Source organism: Corvus hawaiiensis, chromosome 4 (genome assembly GCF_020740725.1).
Source record: "Corvus hawaiiensis isolate bCorHaw1 chromosome 4, bCorHaw1.pri.cur, whole genome shotgun sequence".
In the NCBI taxonomy this organism is placed as follows: domain Eukaryota; kingdom Metazoa; phylum Chordata; class Aves; order Passeriformes; family Corvidae; genus Corvus; species Corvus hawaiiensis.
The window spans coordinates 34,727,902-34,752,318 of NC_063216.1; the positions used below are offsets into that span (position 1 = coordinate 34,727,902).

At 38.4% G+C, this 24,417-nt stretch overlaps 1 protein-coding gene across 7 annotated transcripts in view; it reads left to right on the top strand.

The window, feature by feature from the left end:
* The window catches only part of TMCC3 (transmembrane and coiled-coil domain family 3), a 134,440-nt gene that overhangs the window by 103,954 nt on the left and 6,069 nt on the right, over window positions 1-24,417 (top strand). For 5 of the 7 annotated variants that reach the window (XM_048300970.1, XM_048300971.1, XM_048300975.1 and 2 more), the window contains exons 2-3: window positions 19,901-20,799; window positions 22,282-22,417. In XM_048300970.1, coding sequence (XP_048156927.1) covers window positions 19,901-20,799; window positions 22,282-22,417 — 1,035 coding nt within the window. Of the gene's footprint in view, window positions 1-4,805; window positions 4,970-16,811; window positions 17,629-19,900; window positions 20,800-22,281; window positions 22,418-24,417 lie in introns of those variants that run through there. The other 2 variants (XM_048300972.1, XM_048300973.1) reach the window with 2 other exon arrangements.

The window sequence follows — 24,417 nt, forward strand, 5'->3', positions numbered from 1 at the left end:
AGCTTGCCTATACTTTGTGCGTTTTCAATAAAAAAATAAACTACAACTTAATACGTGTTGAACTTTGCTGCATACAAGGCTGGATACTGCAGGTAATTTTGTAGCTCTGGTTCAGTTTTTGCTTGCCAAACATTAGACATCCATATTAAGATTCATAACCAGAAGAACTGAAGCTTCAGTTGCATAAAGATGTCTTCATTTTTTTTCAAGACTTTCCCTATTAGCTTTTCCAGTATAGAGAAGGATTGTCCAATAAGATGTACCAAAGACTGTAACCTATTTTCTGTGGTTACTTGCTGTCCCCTGTCTAGTTGATGAAACTTTCTTTCACGAGTACATTTAATAGAAAAAATTAAAATCAGTAGAGTTGTAAAAGAATGTGAAGTGCTCAACCAGAACAGTTAAAATTGTAACCAACAGCTTGAGGTTCTTAAATAGGTAAATATACACAGAGGATTTCAGCAGTTCCAGGCTCTCATGGCTTGATTTCAAGCTAGAGTGCCATCATCTCTCTTCAGTGCTGAATTATTCAGGTGTATAAGCTAGTTCAGTATACCTCAATTTTAGAGGTAACTAGATGACATTGATTCTGTTACGTGTTTGCTGAAGATATAAGAACACTATATGGAAAGCAGGTTGTGCCTGCAGTCCTTTTAAATGCTCTGGCTTGGATGCACAACCATTTTCCAGGTTATTGTTGTCAATATTAAGTAGTTATGGATGTTTTCTGGATAAGCTCCATTCAAATCATGGCTGGTGGGGGGACCATTACAGCACAGTTGCACTTTTAATGGGAGAGATGTGTGGCTTGGACACTGCTGATTAATAATGTACTGAAAACATGGTCCAAAGTAAAATTTTTACAGGAGTAGGACAAAAACTAGATTTAACTTGTATCATGGAAGTACTGCAGCTTGAGTAAGCTGCTGTTGAACTAAAGGAAAGGAGTCTGTTGGAGACCTTGAGTATTCCCTACCATCTCATTTGCTAAGCTCCATGGGAACCTGCATTTCTGAGGTGTGGAAACTGCCTGAGGCCTCTGTGCCTTCTGAGGCAGGTTGGCCCCAGCACTGTAGGGCATCAGGGCAGCAAGTTGGCTGCTGAAGAATGACAAAAGCAAGCCCAAGAATGCAAGGCAACAGGCTAGTGTGCCCTCCTGCATTTCTTCAAAACGCATCTGTGGAGTGAGGACAGCTTTCCCCTTCCTGGGGCATGTCCTCGATCTCTTAGTATCTTTTGTAATCTCTCCACAAATCTTGTGGTCCCAGGGCCCTAATTCTTCAGAAGAGGCAGTGGAATGTCACTGTCTTAGTTGTCAGTTTGGTGGTTGGGATGTCTGCCTTGAAGCTATGAGTTTGAACATGTCTTAAGCTGAAGAGAGCCTAGAATCCAACTGTTAGTTTCCTGATGGACAGTCCTGGCTGATAAGTAAACAGACTTCTCCCATGCCTTTTGCTTGAAGGCACATATGACTGAACATGTAATTCATCTGTGATTAAGTATTTCTTCCCCACTGATTTCTGCAGTGAAATCATGACACATTTTGCATCTGAACTGATTCACCTGGCAAGAGATTGTGATATCAGTGCCCTCATTAGTAGACTATTATGGAGTCACTGCAAAGGAATCTCTGCAAATTCTTCAGGAAAACACATTTTAAAGTATGTGAAATAAAGGAAAAAGAAATCAGGAAATGACTAAGTGCATCTCACTTGGCAACGTGACATTTGTTTTAGTACAAAGTCTTCAGACTACCTGCGTTAGTTCTCTTGTAGGTTGTTTAGAATCATGGCTCTGTGTCAATCAGCTAAAAATGGATGCTTTTGAAGTATTACTTACCATCTTTCCAATCTTTGTTATTTGAGTGTCACAAAAGAGAAACAAAAACCACATTGGTAATTCTTTTCATTATATAGGTATCACAGTTCTTTTATTTATTCTATTAATTACTGTAAACTTAAAAAATAATTTAAAGTTTGACAAAAAAAAAGAGAAGTATATTTTATAGTACAATTGCAATAATGTCCCTGTCCTGCAATATCTATGGCATGGTGCAATGGTAACTTAAAGCAGAGGTTTTTGCTTGACAGGCAAGTGGATAGCCTCAAAAGTAGATTGTGCCTGATAATAACTTAGCACTTAGGCTTTCAGTACTGGCCTGTGTTTGTTTGGGTTTTGTTTGTTTTGGTTTTTTATATGATCCTTTTCATACTTTTTTGTGCTTCTGAGAAGTGAAGGCGCATACATAAGAGCTTAGAGATGAAAGTGTCTTCCAGGCTTGTGAGGATTGCTGAGTGTCAGAGTTTGTTCCATGGCTTTTGGAGGTGCTTGTTCTGCTTTTGCATTGGCTCGTGTTTCTGCAGCTGCATTGCATTGCTGCAGTTAACTTACTTCTAGACTCCTAGAGCTGCTGTTGCTTTCCTTGTAAAGTTATGTAGCCTAAAGAGTATCTTTACATTTGATAAGGCACCTTTTGAGAGACTAAGAATGACCTACTAGAAAGATTGTGCTTGAATAGGGAGATTTCCTTCAAATTTCCCAGTGTGAATGGATAGTGATTTGATTTACAGGAAGTTGTACCACTAGTGAGAAATTACATGGTTCTGTTATAAAGTTAGATCCTACCTTCAAAACCCCTTATCTCCGAGGTGAGAAAAATCTAAATTGAGTCAAGAAATTTTTGGGAGTAGGTAGATCCTACAGAAGTTCTGGGTGACAGGAAGGTACTCACCTATTACAAGGTATGTTAGCAGAAAAGTGGGAGGGAAGCAGTGACAGAAGAAACTGAGAACTGAAGAGTTAACAAAAAAGTGTGGAGAGATAGAGCAAGGGGGGAAAGGGGTAAGGGGGAAAGCCTGAGCTCATATGAGGCAAAAACTCACATTACCTTGTGCTCACATTAATAAAATGCAAAAGCTTTTGTTTAGCTAGTAAGCTGTGATTTGAAGCAAAGTCTCTGTATGTGGCATACTCCCATCCTTCAAGAAGGAGCAGAACAGGTCCTGCAGTGTTCTCCCTGATCTTAACACTTAGAAAAATTCCAGCCCTTCCTGCTTCACCCAAAATAGTGACTAGTTCAGCTTTCACCTATTAAAGTGGCTACCATCATCACTCATGGATGCCAGCCATGTCATGGATAAGATGCAGTGAAGACATAAGAGCCTAGGTTATGATTTTTAGGTGGCAGAAAGAATCACTATGTGCAAGGTATTAGATTCCTGTGGTATCAGACTGGGGATGAAATTTCACCTGAAGTGGCTGCAGGAGCTGTGTGGCATCTCAATGTAAGCACAGATCGAGTGCCTGTGGTTGTCAAAGACACACTTTATTTACTTTTGGCTTAACATGAGTCCTTGGATGTTTCAATATGGAAGCAGTTGTGGAACTTTCTCTTCTCTGGATAGGTGATCACAAAATCTTCATCTTAAGAATTTATGCTGAATTTGACTCTCTCCCCACCCCCAAAGCACGTTCAGGAGACAATACTGACCAAAAAGGAAATAAGTAAATCATGTTTAAATACTTAGAACTCATAATTGGTTTGAAGTAACAATGTGATGATTAGATTTTTTTATTTTTCTCTCTAGCTCATATTGCCTGGCAGTGTGTCTACGTGCTTTGGGGGTGGGAGAGAGTCAAATTCCTGTGGAACAGCTCACTGAATACATCTGGCATGACTATCTCAATGCAGGCTTTGAGATACAGTTTGTCACTGGAGCTTCTCTTGCAACTAGTAGAGTTTTTCTAGGATTTGCCTTCTTGCAGATCAGAAGTGCAGCTCAAATCATTGTGGCAGGTTTTGCCAGAGACAGGTATCTAGAACTACCGGTTAAAACTTTTAAATTCCACTAAGAACAATGGGAACTCTTCAAAAGGGGATCATAGACTCAAAATGCCCCAACTCTGAAAATATTACTCTAAAAATATTGTGACCTTGCTAGACTTGTTCACTGTAAGGGATACTGGCAGGCTGCCAAGTCTGTAGAAATGATTTTATGTACATTCATATGTAGCAGTCTCTTAGAAGACCAGTCTGTTAGTGAATCTACTGAATCCCTTACATTGTCTTTGAGTTACACTGTGAGATTTTGTCTGACAGTGAGATAACTGCTGGTAGCTGGGTCTCAGCATTTAAGGCAGTAACACGATTTCCCTGGTTGTTGCTACGTGCAGTGAAACTGTATACCTTCTGAAATGATGCTCTTTCCAGTAAGTACTTCCAGGATAATTCCTTTCCTTTCCCTACAGACAACAGTAAAACTTCAGGAAACTTGTGATCAGTTCTGACACAAGTTTCATACATTAGATAATCAAATATCACAATATTGTGATATTTTAGACATATGTCCTGGGGTGATGTAATGAAGCTGCTTTATTCCTTAACCATCCGCTCAATGCCCAAGGACGCTGTTTCTTTAGGATGGACCCGGGGGCCGGAGCCACGGGACCGAGTGCGGGGCAGTTCAACAGCTCAGCCCAACGGCTCAGGGGCTCGGGAAGGAGTGAGCGCTGTGCTGCTTTTGGGTTTCCTTTGTGTTCCAGCTAGCTGGGAAAAGGTTCTGTTGGGTTTTTTCTCTTGTTCTTTTTTCCCTTTCCTTCCCCTTGCCTCACTGCCTCCCTTCCCTCCTCGCCAGTCCGGGGAGCCTGTGGGGGCGGCCCCGGCTGGTCCGAGCCCACATGTCTGTTCCCTCTCCGGGAATTTGTTGTATTTTGAGGGGTTTTTTCCATCCTGTTCTACCCTGTTTTGTTCATGTGTTAATAAACAGTTTGGTTTCTTTTTCCCACTTCCACTCCTTGTGATCCATTTGTCTCATTGATGGAGGAAAAGGGGAGGAACACTCATTCCGGAATGGTTTCCTCCTGAAGTTTTGTCTCAAAAGCCGAGACAACATAGTAAGAACTTCTCTTATCTGTTACCTTATGTGACCCAGAAGCCATCTAGAGAATTTGAAAAAGCAGTGTTAAAATGGTACGAAATCTTTTTTATACCACATCATAAGTGTCTTTAGTTATTTACATGCTGTTAACCCCTAACCCCAGCTTTGCACTCTAAACAAGAAAGCATTCACAGCATTATGCATGAATCTTTTTAGACCTGTATTGTGAAGTTAGTACCAGAAACTAAACATCACTTTTATCACACTAAAGGGAGTAAACCAGCTCTTCATTGATAAATAAATGACAAATCGCTGGTTTTACTAGTCTATTTTCAGTCTATTTTACTAGTCTATTTTTAATTGCTTTTAGTAGTATTTTTAACTTCTGAATGTGCTCACGAGTTATTACATGGATATACTACACTACAGTGGTCCCAGTACCTGTGGCTATGTATCTGAAAATGAACATATATCTGGTTTTATTTTGATGAATCTTTGGCTTTCAGCTAGCAAACAGCCCTTACAGGCTTTTTCAATGCCTTATATCGTATAGCTTTCAGACTATATGACTCTTGTCTAAATATTGTTAAGTTATGCAGAGGAACATAACACCTGGTGCATTTATTTCTGTACTGACCTTTATTTTTATAACACTCTTGTTAAAGCAATAAATGAACAAGAAAGATAGTAAAAAGCACGTAAAAAGCCTACAGACCAAATGGGATGAATAATGAAGTGCGTCACTTTATTCCATAAAGTTAAAATGTTGCAGTGTTTCCTGGTTAGTACCAGAAGCATACATAAGGACAGACTTAAAGTCTGAATTTGGAGAGCAAATTCGGTAAAAGATGTGATTCGCTCTTTCCATTGTGGGAGCTCAGAATTCCTTACAGTCATATTTGCATGGAAGGTTTTTGTCCAGTGCAAATCACTGCAATTCATTGAAGTTTCCCAAAGCCTTTAATAAATGTATGCACAGCTAAAGGCTTCCTCTCTAGCTGAAATAGAGTAAAAGACATTCAGACCATTTTGAGTTGCTGAAAAGTTAGGTGATTTTGGTTTTAGCTTACCACCTGCTTTTTTTTCCTCCCCTCAAACTTTAGTTTTATTACAAATAGTGTTAAGTCTACTGGAGCTAATTTTTAAGATAAACTTCTGCCCAATTTATGTGTTTCTTCTACTTGCTTACCTGCAGGCAGACTGCTTTGATTGCAACATATATACCAAGAGCTAGCAGGCATAAGCTAAAGTAGCTTTCTTTGCAGTTTGCATTTTAATTTCTTGGAGCGATTTGTGTGTTTCTCAAACCTGTCAAGTAACTGACTACAGAGAGTATTTGTCAGTCTGTTTCTTTAGGAAGAGAGTCTGGAAAATGATTTTTCAACATGTAACACAGTATAGAATGTTAACTCACTGTGTGTAATTAGACTAACATCATTTGGCGTAATCTCACAAAGGGCATGTTTTTGAGGGTTTAGTGATGGATATAGATCTTCATCTGTCTGTTGAGACCTCTAAAAATTTGATTTATTAATGGTACTTTATTTAGATTAAAATCATTCTAAGCATATCACCAAGAGAGATAAAGGGAAAAAATATTTAGACAGTTTTCTAATGCCTTGATCAAAATGAGCACTGTGGTTTGGGTTTTGCTTTGCTTTTCCACTGTCATGGAATGAGATCGCTTGTGTTGAATGTTAGGCTGTTTACAACAGGATGCTGGAGCCTGTAGCCAAGCATAGCTCCCTGCTCAGGTACAGAGCTCTGGCTCAGTGCAGAGCCAGTAACCATGGTTGTACTCCAAGGACAGCATGACTCTTACCTGCTTCCTTTCCCACTGAACTCTGCTTTGTTCCTTTTTATCTGTGCTGTGGCTATGGCTGAATATGGTAATATGTTTATAAGTCTTTTACACCAAACCATGTGATAAAGCATATCCTCACAACTGTCTGAATAGAAACTTAAGAGAGGGGAAAAAAGAATCAATTTAGAAAGTTCAAAGGAGAAGGAGGGAGGGAGGCAGGCAGGCAGACTAGGAGCAGAATATCGATTTCAGTTTCATTCTAATCAAATCATACTGGTGAATAGGCCTCTAACATCACCACAACTCTAAAAATAGAAAAATCTAATATGAGTTTAATATGTAGGAACTGGCATTAAGAGTAAATTGGCAACTAGCATTTATGTCTGTGCTTCTGAGAAACCCTGTACGTTTAGCTTGAACATAAGATTAACATATGCCATTTTCTGTTGATAACTTTTTTAAAACACTCTGAATTAAGATTACAAGCTGCTTTAAAAAGACCATCAGGTTTATTGTTGTAATTATTGTAATATTGTTGTATTATTGTGTAATAAAATTATATGGGGAACTTCTGTATCCTGCTTTAAATAGTTCTGTTGTGCTGCAATGGCCAAAGGACATGGGGAACAAACTTAGGTTGGGTAGCCTGTTGCTTCATACGAAAAATTTACAAGGAGATGAGAGCAACAGTTTGACCGTCGCAGTGGCTTGATAGAGGCTCTCCCAATTCCCTGTGGTTAGGTAAGAGAGGCAGTGGCTTTCAACAAGCTGAAAATAACTCCTGAAAATCCTTTGAAACATCTTCTGTTGTTTTCATACACTTGGCAGAGTAGTTGATGGGGGAGCTCTGTGATTCAGTTTGTGGGACATGTAAGTCATGGATGGTGAGCGTGTGACAACTCAACCAAGCAGAAAAGCAATAACCTGAGCTCCTGTTCTAGAAATGCTGCCCTGGTCTAGCTATTATGGATTACAGCTGTATAAGAATCTGAAGTACCTATGTGCTTAATGAAGTTTTTGTTAGATACGATATGAATAACTTCTGTTACCATCTCTGCTTGGACCATATAAGTAGCTTTAGGCTTTTTTATAGCACATGAAACTTGCCAGCAGTGCTGAAAGAGATTCTTGAGTAAAGCAGAGGTGTATATTAATACCTAACTTGAAGATGATGGGGTTTATCTTATGTATTTATAGCAATTGACTTACCCATCATTATGGATTTAATAATGGATGTTACTGAAGATGCAGAAAATTCCATTCTATTCTAATATTATATTTTATTAATTAAGCAATGTTATCAGTTGTTGTGTCAAGTATCTGTTCAAATTGAAATGTATGGATTCCATAAAATCATGTGCTTACAATTCACAGTATTCAGAAAAAACATTCATTGTTTGCGTGATATCATAAAAAGCATCACTATTATTTTAAAAGAAAAACTGTTCTGGGATAGTCTCAAGAGCCTTATAGGAGACACATGAAATTAAGCTCTATTAGTGCACAGATCGGCAATTTCTGTAAATCCTGGCAATTTCCCTAGCAGGTAAAATATATCCCAGATAAAAAAACATGATCAAACTGATTTAAAATCAAAAGATGCAGTTGCTAATGTTAGTGGAGCAAAAGCAAAATGAGGAAAGATACAAGAAAGAAAAATGTACAAACTAAGAGTATGAAAAGCACATAACTGTTAATGTAGACACTATTTCTGTAGCAAGCTGTACATGTTTTTATTTATGTAAAGGTAACTGTACTGCAATATTCTAATGACAATATTAAGGTTTCCTCTTCCAAAAAACCTCAGTGTTTTTTTGAGAAATGAGATGAACTGACAAGTTTTGTCTTTAGAGTCTAAATTGTGGCATCTGACCATATAAACATCTTGGAGAAGTAAACCGCTCTGAACTTCAATCGTGTTTCAACAAATGTTATTTGAAGAATAATTTTATAATTTCCTGAGAGAAATTATCCCCATGAAACATTTTTAGTATTGCCCTATTCAATTAAATAAATTATCCCTGTGACACCATCACATCCTTTGGAGTGCTAGGATGAAACACCTAAGAAAATGATGCTGAGATCCAAATTACATTGTGACTCTAAAAGCATTATGAAGGTTTTAATCCCCTCTGTCCTCCTAGGCTGAGTTTGAACAAAATCAAAAAACCTAAGGGGCCTGAATATGAAGGATGTGAGTCTAAACCACTTATCCAAAGGCAAGAAAATGCAGTAGAAGCAATACAGGCTGCAAAGCCATCTTTGCTTGCGACTTTCTTATGTGAGTCTTACCGTTGCGGGTGCATTGTTGGTGTTGCCTTTTCAGCCCTGCTGTCTCCTGTGATAGGTCTTGACCAGACCTGTGCGAAATTGAATTCAATTTTGTATAAACATATTAATGAAGCAGAGAAGTTACGTAAAGTTGATCTATAATATTTTATATGTCCTCTCAATTACAGCAGATACCAGGTTAAGATAAGCAGGTTTCATTTTCCTGCATTAAATTACTTTTATATTAGCAACATGGTTTTAACAGATTAAGAAATATCAAATTGAAAACAATTTTTCCTACTGAATCTATTATGTTCTAAGCAATTTAATGTGCTGTGCAACTGTGCAGTTTCTGAGCACTTGCCGTTAGCCTGCTAAACAAAGTCACTACTGTTTCTTGCCTGTGCTTCTCATCTTGCAGTCCTGCATTTGAGAATGGTTTTTGTGTTGGATGGCAGAGAGAAAGGAGCGGGGGTTTTGTTTGGTTTTGGATTGGTTTATTTATTTAGTTAATAAGCACTGAATTTATGACTAAAATTTTATGCATAATAGACATTCTCCTGGGTATTTACACTATGTGAGGAGATATTCACCAAATGTGCCCTGTAGTTAAGAGTAGAGGGCAGTGAGCTTTGTAATGAGCTTTTAGAATCAGCCGGATTTCCTTCTGCTGGAGTTCATTCTACCCTTGACATTTTAGTTCTGGCAAAACAGAAATAAATGTAATTTCAGTTTGCAAACATCTCTTAGGGGAAAAGTCTGCTTTCACTTGCTAGTACTACCATGGCAAAACATGGTTGCTACACAGGCATCTTCAAAATGATATCAGAGGATTTGTGCCATACTGTAAAAATTTAGTGAATCCTCATTAAAGGCAGTTGTTCAAAAATAGTTTTTCTTTATCCGTAAAACTTTAAAAAATTTAGCACTTTTGTCACGAGTAATATGGTGACATAAGAATAATAATTCAACCTAGTTTATTTTCCAAAATCATCTGCATTGCTTTCTCTAAGTAATTCAGTTTAATAAAACTCACTAATTGAGGAAGTGTGTTCTCAGAATAGGAATACTTTTAAAACCAGATAAAATTTTTACTCTAGGGTTTTGTTTCTTGCTAATTGGGTGAATGGTGAATGTCATTGGTTTTTTTCTCAGTTAGACAAGCCTTTTGCATTTTGGATTTTTTATTAATAGATGTTAATTTACTAATGGAACTTCTCTACAACAGAGTTTCTTGTATGGGTTGAGATGTTTGTGTGATGTGTATTAGTATTTGAAGTGTATGGTGTATACAAAAATTTGAAAGGAAAAATGGAGTTTAAAGGTGACTCATGACTATTTACAAATAGTGGGTTATTTTAACTCTGTAAAATTGATAAAGCTGTCTTAGCTGAACTTTGTTCCGAGAGAATAGACTGACAGAAAGTTTCTTATACTTTTTTAAAAGATGAACCTCCAACCTCTTATAGGCGTGATTCATGCTAGTACCAGCTCATAACATTTAAAAAGATTATATGAGAAACTTCAACATCGTGTGCAGACACAGAACACGTTTCTAGAGGGTGCACAAAGCATTTTCTGAAGTACTACTTTGATGGATTGTTATAATGTGCACGTGGAGCCTCTTTAAAGAGGAGGATTCAGGGACATATGCTTGTAGAGACACACTCATCTTCATAAAGTGTTCTCTTTGGGTCTTTTTACTGGAAAAGTTATCTTTTTTGTGAATTCAGATTTGATTGTAACTGAGTTGATTGTTAGGGTGTAACCTTAAAATACCATGCCAAGAGCAGGTTCTCCAAAGGTGCACAGCAGCTGAAACACTGCATGGATATGAGATTTTCTGTGGACTACTACTCACTTATAATAACAATAACTTTATGTATATTTTACAAAATAGTTTTTAAAGCATATCTTTATGCATGTATATCTATATAAATAACAAGATAGCAAATATACAAATAATATTTGAAGACTTCCTCCACAACAAGGAGAACTGTGGATCTGTTAATAAATGGAAAGCATCCCTTGTGACCCACTTCAGTGGCATAGTCACAGCAGCAGAAAATGTTTCTGCTTTTCAAAACAATGTTATTTATATTAACTTGGGGGAACAACATTTCATTTTCTTCCAAGAGGAAGATATGGAAAAAGTACTACCTGAGCAGGATACTGTGGTTCTGTTGCCTAATGCTTTGTATTGCTCCTTCAGTGAAAAGAAAGAAAAATATTTTTGCTACTTTAAAAATAAATTTAAGTAAGAAAATACTTTAAAGTTGTGCTGTTGTGGTCCACAGGAAGTTAAATCCATTAACTCTGCAAAGAATTCTGGTTCTTAATGCACTACAGTTAGGATGTTTTCTCCAGAGTTAAGTCAGGACAGTGTTAACAGTTGTGTATAGTGGCTTAAAATACCATTATTGCAGCAGTGGTTTTGAATAACAAATGACCTGCATAATATGCATCAAATTTTAATTGTCTTTATTTTGCCCAGTGAAATAAGGGTTTTTTAAATAAAACTAGTCTTTTAAATAAAACTTTTCATCTCTCTTTTCTGGACTTCTTTCTTCTCTTTTTGTTTTTTTAGGGATTTTTTTGTTTCTTTCAATTTGTGTTGATCATGAAGTATGGCCAAATTTTTTGATTTTTGGTGGCTCAGTCTTCATGCAGTTCTCTGCCTTTGGGATTATTTGTGGTTTGGTTACAAATACAAGCCTTGGATATCAGGTGTGGAGCAAAAACATGCACTTATATGTGTAATGTGGAAAATAGTGAAAGTGTACTTGTGAATATAAGTAATGAAGGTTTGATAAAATAAAGTTGCATTGCGTTATGGTGGAGAGGTAAATAAGCTGCTTAGTCGTGTAATGTAGTAAAGCAGACCCTATCTTTTGATTAAACCTTTATATAAAAAAATGAACTAAAACTCCTGGGTATAGGCAGAACTGCTGATGTAACAGACATGTGTTTTTGAGACTTGACTTTATCAGCCCAGCATAGAGAGATGCAGGGCAGGGGGGAAGGAAGAAGCAAGCAGGCTCCTTTAAGTAAGCAACTCAGTTCACGTAGAGGACAAGATGTGATTGTTTATATGCTCAGGATGTGCTGCTGCAGCATTAACGCAAATGAAAAGATCCTATGCCTGATGGACCTATTGTTCTCATTTATAAACAGAAGTTTTGCGATGGTTTAAGCAAACAAAACCCCAAGTCTTGAGTCTTTTGCCTGTGATGGCCAGTCTATACAGATTTAGAGTGTGTTGTCTCTCAGTGGTAGTACTTTCAAAATTCCCTGCTACTGTAAAGCCTTAATGTTCCTGTTACAAAATAGCTTTTTTGTAATGTTGCCAGTTCAAAGCAATAAAAAGTCATGAATTAGACTAAAATCAGCATTGATCTGTGGGGTTGATTTTTGTAGGTCTGTAAATGACATATTTAAAATTTCCTTAAAGTTGTCTTTGTTTTGGGGCAATGAGGACTTGGTTGGTTGTTTACTATTAAGGTAGATGTGAGAATTATTTCTCTGTAACTGAGGGCAACAAACTTCATAGTATTTCCTGGAATTCTCTTCTATGATTGTTCAGTTCCAGGAGCTGGGATTTCAGAAAATGCTTAGATTATCTGAATAGCAATGAAATTAAGAGTTGACTGTGAAACAGAAAGAAGAAGGTGGAGGGAGAAGGTGACCTGCTGCACCTTTATCATTGTGGAATAGTTTGTGATGAGAAGTTAGACAATGCAGTGATATTAAGGAAAGCACACTCTAAATCACAAATGGTGAGAGATCAGAAGCATATGCTGTAACTATGAGAAGTGATTAGTCATAGCAGGTATGTGGCTGGCTTTTTATCAAATTCTCATTCATGGAGAAGGATTTAGTAATTGAAAATGTGTAGCAGGCTGACTTTTCACAGAATGTTTCACAGTAGTCTGGAAAATTTCATTATTGCCATCTATTCAGACATCTTTAGAAAAAGAAAGCTTATTACTGAATGGGAGGGGAAGAAAAATTCGTAAAAGCTGGGAAGGGGGAAGGGAGAGCACTTATTAGAAACACTAAAAGTAAGCTGAACAATTAATCTAGAAGGGATACAGAATGCCTGGCATCACTCTTCAAAAATATGTCACCCCCCCCCCCCCCGCCACTGTTTCATAGTGGTGGTACCTTGAGGGATTTGTGTCAGGGGAAGCTCTCCTTCACAGGGAGTAGGAGTGCAGGCCTCTCATAAGCACTGCTCAGTGGAACCACCCATTTAGCACCTGGGGCTCCTAAGCGTTTCCTTACGCAGCTGTGTAAACCTGAGACAGAAGGAACGTGCACATAAGTTACATTTATTTTGATTTGAGTTAGGAGAAGGTATTTCATTGACTTGTTTTTAATTAATGGTGCTTATCTAAAGAGGAGGACTGATCTGAAGCAAAATAGTTAACCAAGGGGCGTGGAATCCACCTTTTGCCTGCTTAAGAAACGTAAGCATAGTAAATGCAAGTATCGGTTCATCACTGTATTTTTTTCCCTAGCCAGGACAGTGATTTTTATTCTTTTTTCTTCACATGACAGCTGGACAGTGAATGGAAAGTAACTTGCTTACTTTTATAGAGGCATGCTGTTTTCAGTTTTCAGTGTGTAGGCACAGAAGTTGTTTGTATTGGAACCAGTTTGCTTATGTCAGTTTTGTGCTGCTGAAAAACTTGGAACAGGACTGAGTGTGAGTTGTGACACCAGAGACTTTTCAGTGGATGTTCTTGGGTTTTGAAGGAGGTGTTACCAGTGAAGCAGAAAACTGCCTCTTCCCCCCATTGTTCTCTTCTCCCATTGGTCTAATCTGAAATAATACCGTATCTAAATACTTATTTACACATAAGCTGTGACCTAGAAAATTTGGCCTTTGTTCAGTCCTTTAAACAGAAATTAGAGAAAAGGTTACTTCTGGGATACTTCTGGTTTGAACTGAGTATGTCTGTAGGATTTGAGGCAAATCAACGTTTGTGTGAACTTTACTGTTTGGGTCACAGGTCACATGGCTATTTGGCCTTGACCAGGTTAGACCAAGAGAATAAAAGCTGTCTTTCTAGTCACACCAGAACTTCAGTGCATGTGCCTTCTTTGCAAATGCTTTTTATAGAGTTTGTTTTATAAAAGCATTTTCAACTTTGGGTGGTTTTTTAATCTTGGGGGTTTTTTTTTTCACTTAAACTAAAATTGCAAGTACACGTGCCTCTTTCTTGACTGTGCTTGCAGTCTCAACTCTGTGGTGCTAATGAATTAAAATGGAGGGAAAGACTGGTGTTCAAACGGACCCTCAGAAGGACTGGATTCAACATATGAATTTTTATAATTACCAGATCATGTTGGCATAGTGCAGAAAATTTGCAAAAGGATTCAAATCTCTACAGCCTACTCTGCCCGTGTATGATGCCTTTCTCATGGGATGGCCTTGAAGTTTCCCAGCCTTTGGATATTGAAGAGCAGATACCTGCCAAAGGGTATCTGGGATTATCTTTGACTCTTACCTGGAATAAACACCAAACGTGTGTTAGTGAGATGCCTTACAGCTTCAATGTTTTTTTGAGGGGAGGTGGAGAGTTAACAGGTAATAGAAAAATTGTTGATGGTAGAAGAAACATGTTCAGTTATTTGAATACATCAGCATTTGCCAGGTGGTCTCAGACAAATCACCCAGGATCTTCCATTACCCCAGTAAAAAGTAGAAACAAGGTTTGCTGACTCCCTCCATTCCCATATACTCTGAACCCTCTGCATGATTATTAGCATGATATTCTGAGTGTAGGTACTTCTAGATATTATTATTAAGTAGCTTTGTAAAAAAAACATGAGCAGATGATGTTTTGCTGTAACATACTGTACAAAAATGTTGGGGGCTGATTTTACATAACTTAAAATGTTTTATGATGATTTAGCTCTATTTTAAGACTTCCATGAAGGATTCTTATGTGGATTTTAGAAGGAACAGTGAACTTGAAAGAGATGGTAAAACTCTCTCCCCAAATACATTTCTGCTTTGGAATATACTGAAAACATATTAAAACCCCCTCTGCATGCTCTTTCACACATTGGAACACCTGTGTTTCTGGCATATGCATATTTCTTGATAAGAAGAGAATTGCTCCTGATGATGTTTGTTCTTATTGCCAAATTCTAAAAGCTTTAAAGCTGCCTAAATCCTATTTTGTATGCTCCTTATGGGATTCTGTTCCTAAGCATTCATCAGAAACTCTTTCAAGATAGACTTAAATTGTCATCATAAGCTTTTATTTAGCTTACACAGCTATGACTGGTGGTGGTAATGAGGTTGTTCAGAGGAAAAAAAAAGGAAACACCTGTAAACGGAGCCTATTTAAATAAGATCATTTTGTGTCTTCATGGTTTGTTTCTGTTAGTGAGGCAACCCAAAGGTGTGGGCTTTCTGGAACCTGATGCATATATATGCATCTGTCTCGTAAATGCTTTTATTTCTCTATGCTTTTTAAAGGTAGTTTTTAAAAGAGCATAAAAGAAATTTATGACCTAAAGAGTAGAGTTCAGTTTGATACCTAAATATAGGTGGCTTATTATCACTTGTTAATAGTGGAGAGCCATTGACACAGTCAGTGGAATACAGGAAGTAATTCATATGAGCAGCCATGGGATGTAGATTGCACTAGGGCTGCATGCTCTTTGTGCTCTATTCACTATGGATTATTTCTCCCAGATGGATCCCACCCAGGATCTTTGGGGAAGAAATAACCTTCTAGGCCTGTTTATATTTTCCAGCCAGAGGATACACTGGCCAACATCTACAGGCCATTAAGTATGATATTCTCACCTGTTCAGCAGATCCTCTCCGTATGGAATCCCTTTCCAACAGTTTTACTTGTGGCGTTGGGGCACATGGGTCCTTTTGTGCTCTGGGTTCCTTGATAGCATGGCCTACAATTCTTACCTTCATTCTGCTTTTGCAGACAGTAAATGAAGAAACATGTGCATCATTATGATGCCAATGAAATCCCTATCCTTGCTTCTGTGATTGGGTTTTCAAATCACTCTTGTGCCTTGAATGCTTCTTTATGACTGGCAGGCTGCCTATTACCCAGCCCTCCACTTTACATGTAAGACAAAGTAAACCTGACAATTCACATGCAGTGAAGGGTTCCTAGCAGTGCACCTGTGTTCATTGCACCAAGTAGTGATTGTGCTGTCCCTTTTGAAGCTCTGGACTTTGGCTTGGGATGGATTGCATGAATAGCATGGTCATGCAGCCGGAGATCTGCTTGGCTCCTTGGAAAAAGGGGGGTTGAGGCTTTATCTTTGAGAGTTACCTATCTAATCATCTGTGGGGCTGATGCAGGCAGAGAGCCTGAATTGCTTTACTCCTAAATCACTGCTCTTAAAAGCTCGTATTTCAGCAGCACAAACATTACCATTAGTTCTCAACGGGCTTGTAGCAAAGAGCATACGCGAACTGCTCCATAAAGTGCAGTGGACTCTCTCCAAGCCCCAGATTTTTTTTTTCAGGCTAACATCAGCTATGGCTATCCCAGTACCATATGAAAATTGGTTTTTTTCCCCTTTTTTTTCCTAGAAGACAGATCAAGGGCCTGTCTCCAGTATTTCCTCAGACTGTGAGCTAGTGCTTTGTCTTCCTGGTGGTACCACATGTCTTAGCACTGCTGCTTCTCATCTACTGCTAATGTCCAGCCCCCTATTAATTACCATTATAGGAGAGATGTATGATGATTGTTTTTTCTTAAAGTGCTTCTCACTTTCAAAAAGATGGCTGATCCATTTTAACTATTGGGGCTGCTACTGTATGTAAATAAATTTTTCTTTTGGCAACCACAATGGAAATCTTAAAAAAATAAAATAAAAACCAATCTCTCAACAACTTCATTATTATTAACAGCTTGGTGGCCCTGTCAGATGCTGGTGACCCAGGAGTCACAAAAGGAACAATGGCACAGACGGCATTCATCATTTCTTCCCATAGCATAGCTGGAAGAGCACTCGCACAGTTTGAAGGAGATGTGCATTGTCTCCTGCACTGGGAGGATTTCAGCCTGCATCCCAGGAGAGGGCACTAGTCCCTGCAGGGATGAGGAAGCATCTCAGACTCCTACTGGCAGTCTTGTGCCCACTATAAAGAACAAGGCATTCGATGCAGCAGGAAGTGAAGCTAATTCTTCTCATCACAAGATGAGGCTTGCAGCAAGAAAGATTTGGAGCAGGATCTGAAGATGGACATCTGATGTCTTGGGGTAGCGTTAATGCTGATCTATAAAGCAATCACAAATGGATCTTTGCAAGTCTGTTCTACCTCATCAAGGTAGAAGAAAGTTGACAGGCCACTTGTCTAGAGATACCTGATGCCTCCACTGTCTGCTTGCTTCTGATTTAAAATAACCAAACCAAAAACCCCCCAAAAACCCTAAACCTCACAAAACCCACCCAACCAATCCCCCACCAAAAAAAGAGATAACTCCACCCCACTCCGCTCCACACCCCCGCCTCCCCAACAAAAAGGTGTGTTACATCAGCAGAGGATTTCAAGAACCTCTGTTTCTTGACCCAGCCTTGCAGCATGATGGCAGAGGACACCTGCCATTTTGTCCAAATACAATCAGACAGAAAAATATGTTGGATATGACTCTTTTGTACCCTTAGTGAGCTCTCAATCCAGTAAGTAAAAAACCCTACTGCTAGCAGTGCTTTGGGAATTTAAACACAATTCTTTTCTAAACTTTACTGAATTTGAACGGACTCTGTGATTGGTTTTACTCACAACAGGAGCAGATTTGCCACACACTAACAGATTTCCTCATGTCCAAAGGCATGGCAGCACTCAGCAGATGTATTCCTTCAATGCTATTGTTCTTTTTATCTCTATTGCTGTTGTGACCTTGAAGTTTCAGGAAAGCAGAGAAGGCTGACCAATAGAGAGTCCAGTGAGGGAGAGGACATAAGGGAGAAGGAATCTGGTTTGGGCTTGTATCCAATTATTACAATACATTTTTAGACTATTTTTTACTAAGGAAGTAAACACTTACTGCTGTGTAAAGGTTAGATATAGACCCACCCATTCTTGGAAGTTATGTACAGCTTGTCCTGAGTGACATCAGTTATGGATTTGTTTTGTGTGTGTATACAATTCTGTGACTAATTACAGTATAAGTTTGTGCCAAAGCTAATTTAAAAATGTTTTAGGTTGTTTCAAGAAACTCTTGTTTTATACTGAGCATTTGGAGAGGACCTAATGGAGAAGAGATCTGGTTTGGGCTTGTATCCAATTATTACAATACATTTTTAGACTATTTTCTATAAGGAAAATAATATAAAGTAGTAGAGATGATCCGTCTCTGAGATGGTCAGATCCAGATTTACAGGTGCATTACCCGCTCTGTGATTATATCCCAAAATGGTAAGACAGAGTAGTTCTCCTGATCAAGCTGTGCACGATGCAGGTTATTAACAGTAGGACACCTTATCTGATTACTGAGCTTGTATTTTAAGGACAATACAAGAATCCTTGAGCGAATTTCCAGGAAACCTCTCAAAACTGTACAAGGATGGGAAAACAAACCTTACAACAATACTTAATGATGGGCTTATGGTTTTTTACTCAAGAAAAAGATTAAATGGTAATCACTGGACATGTACACATAAGTCTGGCTGCATGATCTTCAGTACTATACATAATAATAAACACTGTAGTTGGAAATCAAACTTTTAACATAGTATCTCAAACAAACAAAGAGTAGTTACAGCATTTCACAAATGCATCTCTAAGAGATACTTTAATATAGCTTCTGCCTTGTCTCTGCAATGGTCTTTCCTGAGCAACTGTATTGGTTCCCTCTGGTATTAAAGCTCTGAAAACCCGTTATGTCTAGAGCAATTGTTAAGCAGTCTCTACGGACATGCCATTGTGGCAGCTGCAAAGAAATGCACTTTCTTTGTCACACAGACTAAACCAAGATAATAGGGGTGAAGCTATTTTGTTTAGATCATTCTTCTCGTGCCTCCCCCATAACTTTGACTTTATATAAGGAAACACTTTTTAATGTTTTGTATCAGACTATCTTGCCCTTCTGTTGGGAAAGATGAATGATCTGTTGCATGTCAGTGTTATGACTGAATTGCCTAATTGTTTATGTTGTGCTTCCAGAGAGCATTTAAGGTGTACAGATCCTATACTTGACTGAATGCAGTTTTCTCTCCTGAGTTTCTTTCTGTAAATCCCACTCAGTGAACTGCCTATTAAAACAGAGTTAGCACAGCAGATCAAGTTGCTGAGCACCTTCATCAAGCTGGAAAGTCAAATACAGGCCAGTTCTTTATCTATGCTCTCTGCTTTAAAAAACAGCGGTTGCTTCCAGTTTGCAGCATACACTAAATTTCCAAGAGCCTTCAGCTAGTTTTGCAAAAACCTTGAATTGTGGGAGGAATTTGAATGAGATGTATCAAAAAAGGCATTAAACCTGGGAAAATATACTGAACAGTATAGCACTGCTGTAGAGGGAAAAATCTGCTTACCTCTCCATTGATGTTTGACCACTTCTAAGAGAAAAAACTGAGTGATTATCAGCCATGGTCTCTTTGAAACTCTTAATAATAAACATATTTAGGAACATTTTTTAACTAGGTGTTATTTTGTGGAAAACTGTAAGGGATTTTGAAAAGCTAACTTCTGAAAAGTATACTTGAATAATTTTCTCTCTAATTCATCTTGACTGTATTTTAAGAGAGACAAGCAGTTCCTCAGACTGTTTATTACCCTGGGGAGGTCAAGAAAATTGCTGCTTAATTTCAAAGAAAAGTTTATTATGCTTTGCTAACATAAGCTACTTTATACTGTGTACTTGATGTAATTATATCTGGAAAAAGAAACTGGATGTTTGATTTTAAAAAATAGAATTCAAATTCCATTTACCTCATTTTTTTTTCTCTCAAGGTGGAAAGACATGACATGAATACCCTGAGTTTACCACTTAACATCCGCCGTGGAGGTTCTGATACCAACCTGAATTTTGATGTACCAGATGGGGTCCTAGAGTTTCACAAAGTCAAACTCAATGCAGATAGCTTGAAACAGAAAATCCTCAAGGTTACAGAGCAAATCAAGGTTGAACAAACAGCTCGAGATGGAAACGTGGCTGAGTATTTGAAACTGGTAAACAGTGCAGACAAGCAACAGGCTGGGCGCATTAAGCAAGTCTTTGAGAAAAAGAACCAGAAATCTGCCCACTCCATTGCCCAGCTGCAGAAGAAATTGGAACAGTATCACAAAAAGCTCAAGGATATTGAACAAAATGGATCTTCCAAAGCTACCAAGGATACTTCCAAAGATAACTTGAAAGATGTTCAACATGGAAAGTCTCGTACCACTGGGCATGGAACAGAGAGCAGCAAGTCGGGTGTGCCGGGTGTATCTTTGACACCACCTGTCTTTGTTTTCAGCAAGTCTAGAGAGTTTGCCAACCTGATCCGAAACAAATTTGGTAGTGCAGACAACATTGCTCATCTCAAAAATACCTTGGATGAATTTCGGCCAGAAACAAGTTCTAGAACCTATGGGGGTAGTGCCACCATTGTTGCCAAACCAAAATATGTCAGTGATGATGAATGCTCAAGTGGGACCTCTGGATCAGCAGATAGCAATGGGAATACTTCCTTTAGTCCTGCTGTGGCAAGTACCCTGGACAGCCAAGGAAAGCTTTCCATGATTTTGGAGGAACTAAGGGAAATCAAGGAGACACAGTCCCAATTAGCTGATGATATTGAGAATTTAAAAACACAATTTAAAAGAGATTATGGCTTTATTTCTCAGATGCTACAAGAAGAAAGATATAGGTATTTTATTTTAACTGTTCTCTTGAAATGACTTTTGAATGGGTATAGAAACTATTTGGAAAGTGTAAATGTGTGTGTGTGTGTGAGCGAGAGATTTCAGAAGCATGAGGAAAAATAAATTCCAATCAATGTCTGGTACCAACATGTTTAATTCCTTCCAATGACTGAAAATAGAATACACATAGAATATTAATATTTCCTATCATATAGTTAGTGTCCTTTGCCTTTTGTCAAAGACTAATCAGAAAACTCTCTCCTCTGTCACACTTTTTATGTGAATTGTGTGAATACTGCATATAGGAAACGCCAATGGTTTTGTAACTGCTGGAAGGGTTCTCATCTAATGTGACTCGAAAAAGCTAATCAGTCTGTGGTGTAGCAGAACTGACTTACAGCTGATAAGTATACCCTTGACTCCTGAGTACCTTGTTCAAATACTTCTCACACACATTGCTACCTTGTGGATGCAATTTCACCTTCTGCCCTGGTGTAACACACAGCTGTGAGATGTAGTTTTAAGTGCCGTAGCACAACTTCATCTTGCATTTGTTACTTGACAATTAATTCCTTTATCCTCCACTGTGAGAGGTGGACAATATGTTCTACAGAGGGCTTGCACCTGCTGTACCTATATCCCATTTTTCCTGTGGCTTGTTAAAGTGACAGTCGATTCTTCAAGTCTTTACCTATGCCAGTGGGAAAAATCTCTGTATGAAGGGCAATATTTTATGTTTCCCTTGCTATAGTTCTTGAAAAATGGGAAAGGCTTGATACTGCGTGGTAATATAGGGAGGAAAGAACAATGGCCTACTGAGCTCATGACGTGGTTTCAGGAGAAGGCAGAGTAGCCTTTTCTGACAGCTCACTGCCAGTAAAATTTCAAGCCTCCTGCCACCCATTTCTAGACAATTTTGCCTCCATCATTTTTGTGCTGGCTGCAGTGTTTGCCTGTTTGTGTGTTAAATCAAGTGACAAACTCACCCAAAAAATTCTAGTTTCCTGATGATTGACTTGAACTGGTTTATCATGCAGAAGCATGCCAGAACAGACTGTACACAAATGGCAGAACCTTGCAGTTGTATTTGAGAGAGAACATATTTTTCCTGTCATTACTGGCGAGCTATTAACTGGCTCAAACTTACTTATGAAACCATATCTTCTTGTCTAAATGAAGAGTGAAAAATGTGAGTTGGATATCCTTAGGCACTGTTTATAGTTCATATAATTTGCCAATGATGTAAAAATATTTGCTTTTTAACACCTAGTGCCAGCAAGAAATAGTCAAAAAAGGCTTTCAGATTGCTAAATAAATGTTTATGGAAAGTTTGCAGAGTTTTTACTGATTTCTGTATGTGCTTTGTAATGCCAGTCAGATGAAATCATCGTACACTGAGAAATTACCTTTTAAAATGTGCAATTGTTTTCATGATTTGGCATTACTTGAAAAGAAGGCACTAAATTTAGACTTCTTTTCCTAATAAGATACGAAAGATTGGAAGACCAGTTAAATGACCTCACTGACCTTCATCAACATGAGACAGCAAACTTGAAACAAGAGCTAGCCAGCATAGAGGAGAAAGTGGCGTATCAGGCCTACGAGCGATCACGAGATGTTCAGGTACTTACTTTCCTTATCATGAACTTCTAACATTTTGTAGCAGTCTTGTGCTATGAAACACTTGCATCTTTCTACATCTTTTTAAATAAGGAACACGGGGAAAGATTTAAGCCCATGTTTTGTCTGTTTTAAGGTGAAAACCCAGCACATTGAATCAGTGACAGTCTCCATTTGTTTCTCTGGATTCAGGATTTTTTCTGCTGGAAATGATGATGTAGCCTAGGCAGACTTGAAGAATGGTTGAAGAATGGCCTGGTTTAATTTCTTTCACAGAAGAGGAAGGAATTGAGTCTCCTTGTATTGTGTACACAACACTTCTGACAATGTCCTGACTCAAACTTCTTGCTCAGACTTCTCCAATATGTAGTTTCATCACTGGCAAGGTTTATTATAAATTGAACTTAGGGTAAAACGTAAGAGAGCTGATTTATAAATAGACTTGTAGATTTGCCAGTTATAATTAAAGAGTTTTAAGCCATGGTCACAATAACCTCTATAATCAAAGCTGTGGGGTGTGTTCACCTTAGTGATCAGTTGTAGTCATGTCTGACTTCAATCAAAAGCCAGTAATAATGTCTACAAGTATATCCTGACAGCATGTAGTTACGTAGATACTCGAATATTTATATATACACACTTATATAATGTATAATATTTCTACTCAAAGTCTGAGCAAGTGGTGAAAAAACTATTAATGAACAACTGAGGAATGCTTAAAGACTGTCATCGTGTTAGTTCAGATGGTAAAAGAACATAAGACCTGACCTGTATACACCTGTGCTCACATTTCTAAACATAGAGAGTGCAGGCAGCAGGATGATCACAGTTTCCTAAATATTATGAGTTAGGAAGCTCCTAAGAACAGAGTGGGAAAGGGATGATACTGAATCTAAGCATTTCATAGGTTTCTTTGTAGGTTTAAAGAAGAGAGGTCTCTCACAGATTTAAAGAAAAGAGGACTCCTTTCTGTGAAGGCATCTTGAGGATGTAAAAACATAATGAAACCTGAATTGTCCAACAGAAGGACTGTGAAAAATATTTCCTAACTCATTAGCAGAATCCTGGAGGGGTGTCAGAGACTTCTAATTGAACTGCTGTGTTGATACAACCTTGTTTCTTTTATCTCTGTACAGTTGGGCCTGTTTAAGCCTATCTCTTTGGGGGTTTGGAAAACTAGCTAAAATAGAGTAAAAGAATTTAAGCCATGGATATTTTGAGTAACAGCCTAACTCTGTCACTAAAGGATGTGCAGATCATTTTAAGGACATGTTCAGTCTCTCAATGCAGAGCTGCAGGTATCAGACTTTTGCAGCTGGACTTTCTCTAAAGCACCACGAGACAATTTGAGGATAACTTACAGTCAGAGTGGAAGAAGGACCAGGAAAGTTCATTAGTGTGTAGTGGAGAACATGTCTGAACCATAACAGACTTCATGTCACCCATTAAGAACAATTCTATATTGTTACTAATTCCTAGAGCAGTGAAAGGAAGCAGTCTTGTGTAAGGCACTGTGCCCTATTCTCTGTGGGGCCTTGGTGCCTGGCCAGTCACTTGGTAAGCCAGTTCAACTTGCTGAAACAACGAAGAACTGACCCAGCAAGGGAAAGCTGATAACTCTCTGGGTGTTTATATACAGAGGTTTGGTTTGAAACAGCTTACTGTGTGATCAGGTGAACAACCCTGCTAGTGCAAGGAAAATATCTGGAGTTTGAGAGTGGGGAAGAAAGTCAGGATGCTGGAGCATTGGTTTTCCTTGTCACACAGTGGTAAAAGATTATGTCAAGTTGATCAATCTCATGAAATTATAGCTTTGCACCATGTTACGCAGTTGTGCCCAAATCCCAACTCCAGCAAAAAGCTGGCATTTTGGCAAATAAGTGAAGCAGTTGCAAGTTTTTCTGTGTTTTGCTTTGGGAGGGCTTAAGCATGGGGGTAGGGTCTTTAGGAGGCATCTTACTCAAAAACCACTTTTAGTCCATCATCAAGCAGCAGAGAAAGGT